We start from the raw sequence: 5,951 nt of genomic DNA, 5'->3' as shown, positions 1-5,951 counted from the left end.
CAAAACACACACACACACACACACACACACACACACACACACACACAGTGTCTATCCTTGATTTAAATGCTTTGTTTAGGGTGAAGAGTCAAGACACAAAGCAGTTATAAGGAATTCCCCTTAAAAGATCCAGGCTCAATAATTCCCTAAAGAACCCAATCCTCCCCCATTCCCCCCTGGGAGGCCCTCTTGGGATGGAAAAGTCATCTGGTCAGCATGTGTCTGAAGCTCCAGGCTAATTGCATCTCCTGGTGAGATAATATGAATAAATGTCTATTTGTATGTATGCATTCGGTCTTAGGCATTTTAATATGGGACGTTGTTCAACATTGAAAGGACATTTATTAAACACCTCTTATGTACAAAGTATTGACTCGGGTGCTAGAGATCAGATCGCAGAATTTTTCCAAGGCTTCTTCTGAAGCCTTGGAAATCACCTATCTACAGCACACATGTTAATATATACACACTCACCAATGTGTGTGTTTGTATCCCCCTTTGTGTTTGAGCATATTCACTATATTCATTCAACAAATATTTGTTGAGCATCTTTTTTTATGTATATGCAAGGCTAGGAACTGAGCTGGAATACGAAGGTGGATAATACATCAGTTTCCTGGTCGGACCTTTAAGAGCTCACAATCTAGTAAAAAAAAGGTTAAGACATTTACGCAAGTAACAAAAAAAAAAAAATGAGACCTATACAGACAATAGCAGAAACAACATGGAAACACTTAATAAGTTATAAAATACAACTTGTTCTAGTGGGATAGAAGACAATGGTGTAGGAGTATGTTGGTAAGGAAGAGAGCATGTAAGGTCAAAGTAGTGAAGCCAGTCTGTGCGCTTGGGGTGTCAGGACACTGACCAAAGTGGAGGCAGAGCAGCCCCAGCTTTCTCGCTTCACCCCAAGTTGAGCATTCAAGGGCTTCCTTGTGCTTTTGATCAAACCCTAGCAGTCTGGATAACTGCCCAGGATGGAGCCATGAGTCCCATTAGTGTCCTCACCTCCAGCTCCAGGGCTAGGTTACTGATGTTTCCAACTCAAGGAAATCAGGAGGAAGATGTCCTACACCTTCCCCAGCCTTCCACTGCACAGATCATTTGGGAAGGAAAAAGGCAATGGAACCGTCATTGCTTTACATAGCTAAGTAACTGGTCCAGGAACCATTTGTGGAGCACTACTTTAGGGAGCCATAGTGAGGTCATTGAAGGTGGGCACAAGGTCTAATAATAGTCATCCCCCTCTTCACTGTCAGCCTCCTCTTCAAGGGTTGTGCTCAAAGAATTAAGCAAGGGGATGGTTGTGTTGTTCAGCTGCTCTGCAAAAACAAAGGATGAAAAGAAAGTTCATTGTACACCAGTAAGAGAGAGAGGGAGTTGTTATGTTGTTGTTTTTTTTTTTTTCACAAAGGCACCAGGGCAGGTACCTAAATATATTCACAGAAATAGGCACACATTCATACTCAGGCATACTTGGTGTTGTTTCCTGCCCCTCCTCCCAGGGCTATTCCATTGTCAGCTTCAAGAAAACCCCCAAACTTCTCCTCCATGGCATCTCACACAATAAATTTGGAATCAATGGGGGTGGGACAGATAGGGAGGGGCAAGAAGAGAAATGTTCCCCTTACCCAAGGTGAGCACTGTGAGGCTAGCTGGGGCTGTGGTCTGGCCCAAGGTATTTCGGGCAAGGCATCGATAAGTGCCCTCATCGCTCACTCGAACAGCCTGAATCTGCAACCAGCCAGTCACTTCGAACCTTTGTGGACCCCCCCTAAACTGGAGTAAGACAAGAAGTTGGTGGAGGGTGCTCTCCCACCCCCAGAGATCCTCTGTAGAGTCTGAGAGGCTCCCTCCTCCCTTAAAGATGGTCTGTTATGGAGATGAAATCTGTTCCTTTTCCTTGCCCCACCCTCACTTTCTTCCGAGAGGTGGGGTCTGTTCTTCCCTTCTGTAGAAATGGAATCTGTTTTTTGTCCCTTCCCCCAGAGATGGGATCTGTTCCTCACCCTTAAGCCCAGAGATGGAGTCTTTCCCTTCCCACACACATTTCCATGAAGTCCTATTTCCTATCTCTCTTGCACAGACCTGAAGTATAGCTTTGCCTCCCCTTTCTAAAGAGATGAGATCTGTTCTTGCCTCACACACCACATCAAGGCCCCCACCTGCACAGAGATATGAGGATCATCTCCAGGTAGCAGTGCCTCTGTTCCATCCTTTCTCCACTCAATGGAGGCCATTGGATAAGCGAACACCTCACAGCCAAATATCACATCCTGCCCAGTCACATTCCACACATCCCGAGGTGGGGACAGGATTTGAGGTTCTACAGGTGAAAATGAGGTCATGGGGATGCTTTAGGATCCTGTCTTCCTGACCCCCAACATACAAGTTACAAACACACACACACACACACACATACACACACCAGTGACTCTGGGATTCATTCTCCTTTCCCAGTGTGTCAGAGCCCACCTCCCTGTTACTTCTGCCTTCTACCCCCATTCACACCTGGCTGGGTTCCCACAGAGTTACTCAGATCCCCTCCCCCACACTCTCCAGGTTTCCATGTGGCAAAGGGAAAACTTGACACCAGTGAGGCTCTGGGACAGGAAGCCAGAAGGGGAAAAGGAGGGGGGCCCAGACCCCTGGGGTTTGTTTGCCAGTAGACTCACAGCCAAGTCTAACATTGAGCCCAGCCCCCCTCGGGAAGAGAAAGTCACTAAATCCTCCAAAGCAAGCCTAGAGCTGGAATGAGTTTGGGGAAGGGGGAGTAGAGAGGGAAGCCTGAGGAGCATCCACACACACCTTTTGCCAAACCCTAGGTGTGGGGGCAGCACAGAGCTCAGAATACAGTCTGGCTGCTAACTCTTTGCTGTCTGAGTCTTTTCTACTCCTGTTTTGCAGGCTTTAAATCTCAGGGTTTGGCACTGCCCTCCTAGATGAACCCCCACCCCCATCCCTTACCCACTGGCTCCCAGGATACCAGAAACAATGGAGCTAAGTTGGCTCTGGTTACACTGAGCCCTCACTTTTCCCTCCCCCCATCCTCTGTCTTTGAGAGCATTTGAGGACACAGCTTGTTTGTCTGTATGTCTGTCATGCCAAGAATACTCTTGCATAATTGGACATGGATCTTTCACTGCACCTAATACATATATAGTACTATGGACAGGCACCTGGCACCATCCACCTGAAAACAAAGTGGGGGAGGGGCAGGGTAAGCACCAGAGTACATATGCTGATGGTAGGGAAAAATTAAGGGGGAAAATTCACTGATCTCTCCCAAAGGTGCCAAGGAAGGGAGAGGGGTCCGGATTCAAGTAGAGAAGTAGATCCTGGGTTCTTGAAGCTTAGATTTAAAAGTTCCCCTCTGGACTATGAGGAAGGGACTCAGAGGCTGAAAAAGGGAATATATTCCAGGGTAGGGAGTTAATGGGGTGGAATGGCTTCCAGGTACAGAGTGGGGGGTGGGGTGGAGAGGAGGTTCCATGGTAGAGAATTGAGGGTGGTTCCCCATTCTGGATTTGAGACGAGGATTTGAGTTCTTTCTAGAATTAGAGGATAGAACTGGGATCAAGTGGGAGAGGGGAAACCCAGTCGGGCAAACCGTACCCGCCTCACAGGGTCCAGGGTGCATTACAGTGAGGTTGGCCTGTGGCCAGGCCCGGGCAGCCTCCTGGAAACTGCAGATCTGCGCGTAGGTGCGCCCATCGGAACCGCAGAGCGGGCTTGTAGAGCGGCAGAGGCACTGGGGCTCGGGCACCTCTCCGCGCTGCAGGTCCCCGCCTGCGTCCAGCCGACACTCCAGGTGCTCCCCGCAGCGCCCATAGAAGTGGCCGTCTGGGTCTAGGTCACAGAGTTGACCCTCCAGGTTGCCACACTCCCAGCAGCAGTCGCACGCGTCCAGGACACGCCCTGCCAAGCAGCCCCGAGGCTTAGGGCACTCTTCGGGCTGGCAGGGTCCGCAGCCCTCTCCCTCATCCAGTAGCCGCTGCCAGCCTCGCCGCAGGTAGTCAGGGCTTGGGGGTGGGCGGGAGCTGGCGGGAGGCAGAGGCTGTAGGAGCAAGAGGACTGCCAGAGCCGGGGCCAGGACCACCGGCTGCCGAGACATCGTCAGAGGTCACTGGATCCTGTCACTCAGCCCCCTGTGTCCCAGACATTACCCTTTTGGAAACTGTGGGAGAGAGAAGAGGGGAAGGGGAAGGAGAGGTCAGGGCCCAAATAGGAAATAGCCAGATTCTCCTAATTTTGTCTTCCCTGGCCCTCCTCTTTTCCTAGAAATCGAAACAATATCCTTCCTCTGCCCCCATTCCCCAAATCTGCCCCATTCCATTCATCTCTCCAAACTTGTCCCATCCACATCCTCCAAACTCTATACTTTTCTTATTCTAATGCACAACTTCTGCTTCCAAACTTTGGTTTTTCTTTGGCCTCCCTGTCTGCTTTTCTCTATCCTTTTCAACGATCTCATCTCCTCAAGATGTTCTTCCCCATTCCCTCAGCCGTCACAAATGACCGCTGAGTTAGGCCTCAGTGTCCCCTTTCCTGCAGTACAGACTCTCTCTCTCTCTGCACACCTCGCTCCTAGGGGCTCGGAGTTTTTGTTAAACCACTGACCCGAGAGAAGTGGCTGGTCTCCTTCAAGGTCACACAAATCAAGGATCTGGTAAGGAGTTAGGGAGTGTACTCACCCACTTCAAAAGAGAGGAAACTGCTCCGTTTCTCTGACTCTTGCCTTTGGAGGGCGGGGAAGGGACGGGTGGGGGAATAATCCCGTCACTGCCATGAAGAGAACTGGACCAGATTGGGGGAGGAGGGGGGACCGAGTGGGAGAGAGCTACAGAGGATGGAGTTGCAATCGTGCGCCACAACTGACTCCGCCCCCCTGTTCTCTTAGGTTCCCTCCCCCTGCCCCCCACCCCCAGCCACTCACCTTGTTTTTGGTCCCCAGTGAACAGCTGCAGCTCTAGGCAAGGAACTAGGGGATTGGCGACTGAGGCAGTGAGGATGCTCGAACCGTCTGAGCAAACAGCGTTGTCTGTTAGGCCCCCAGACCCAACTCGGTTCTGGGCCCCAGGCTCTCTGGAGAAAGCCTAGGGACAGCAACTGTGAAAGCAGCTCCTCCGCCCCCTCTCTCCGCCCTCGCGACGTAGCCCCCTCTCGGCGCCCAACCTCCCCCTTCCCCCCACACTGAGGCCTCCTGTTAGCAGCAGCCCAGACCCAGCTGGTCACCCCCCACCTCCCGCCCCTAGCCTCAAACGGCCCAAGGTTACAGTGAGTGAGCCAAGGCGTTGTAACCCGACACCCTATGGCCTGGAGAGATGGATGGAAGTCGGGGAGGGAGGCCAAGAGCTGGACATTGTTTTCCGGGGATGGGGGTGGGGGTAGGTGGGGGGGGCGGGAACTGAGAAACCACGGAACTGAAAGACAAGATAACCTAAAGGTTGGAAGACACGAGACTGGGAAACTGAGAGAATGAGACGATTGAAGAGACTGGAGGCTCTGTGTGACTATAGGATGGGGGTGCCAAAATACTCGGGCTGAGGATCTGGGAGAACGGAAGACGGAGCTGGGAGGTTGGGAGACAAGAGGTCTTTAATACTGAGGCTGTGATATTGGAAGGCTGGGAGAAACAGAAAGGATGGGACAGAGAGGTACTAGAGAAGACTGGAAGACTGGGCGTCGGGGCAGACTGAGGAACTGGAATACTGAGGAAGGGAGAAGGATGGTTTGCATAAGACCAAGATTGGGGGCCTAAGAGGTTTCTAATGGAAGGCTAGGAGACAAGGGAAGCCAGAGAGAATCATTGTTGAATTCTCCGGCCTTCTGACCACAGGCTAGGCAAGTCTGAGTCAGATTCCCCACAATAGTAACGGGACAGGGGCCCAGGTGCTACATGCGTTAATCTGTTACTTTTCCAGTCTGTGCTAGACTGTGAGTTCCCTAAA

General features: G+C 51.3%; 1 protein-coding gene across 4 annotated transcripts; it reads right to left on the bottom strand.

The window, feature by feature from the left end:
- Positions 1-319: 319 nt before the first annotated feature.
- Positions 320-5,134, bottom strand: KAZALD1 (Kazal type serine peptidase inhibitor domain 1). Of its 4 annotated transcripts, none has more exons than XM_072620361.1 (5): positions 4,937-5,134; positions 3,616-4,177; positions 2,166-2,326; positions 1,632-1,779; positions 320-1,322 (listed from the first exon to the last, which is right to left on the bottom strand). In XM_072620361.1, exons 2-5 carry the CDS (start codon positions 4,112-4,114, stop codon positions 1,228-1,230), a joined length of 903 nt encoding a protein of 300 aa, XP_072476462.1. In that variant the 5' UTR covers positions 4,115-4,177; positions 4,937-5,134; the 3' UTR covers positions 320-1,227. The 4 variants fall into 4 exon arrangements, with proteins under 4 accessions (XP_072476462.1, XP_072476469.1, XP_072476464.1 ...); XM_072620368.1 differs by having other exon boundaries at positions 320-1,317; positions 4,937-5,109; XM_072620363.1 differs by lacking the exon at positions 4,937-5,134 and adding an exon at positions 4,695-4,804.
- Positions 5,135-5,951: the final 817 nt, after the last annotated feature.

The sequence above is a fragment of the Notamacropus eugenii genome, chromosome 1 (assembly GCF_028372415.1).
Source record: "Notamacropus eugenii isolate mMacEug1 chromosome 1, mMacEug1.pri_v2, whole genome shotgun sequence".
Taxonomy (NCBI): Eukaryota; Metazoa; Chordata; class Mammalia; order Diprotodontia; family Macropodidae; genus Notamacropus; species Notamacropus eugenii.
This window is presented reverse-complemented; position numbering and strand designations above follow the sequence as displayed.

Coding starts and splice junctions, on each gene's coding strand:
- KAZALD1 (XM_072620361.1), bottom strand. CDS start 4,114: ATGTCTCGGCAGCCGGTGGTCCTGGCCCCGGCTCTGGCAGTCCTCTTG. Junction 2,327..3,615: donor CCCTGGACCCTGTGAGGCGG/GTACGGTTTGCC, acceptor TTTCACCTGTAG/AACCTCAAATCCTGTCCCCA. Junction 1,323..1,631: donor CCTCACAGTGCTCACCTTGG/GTAAGGGGAACA, acceptor TTGTTTTTGCAG/AGCAGCTGAACAACACAACC.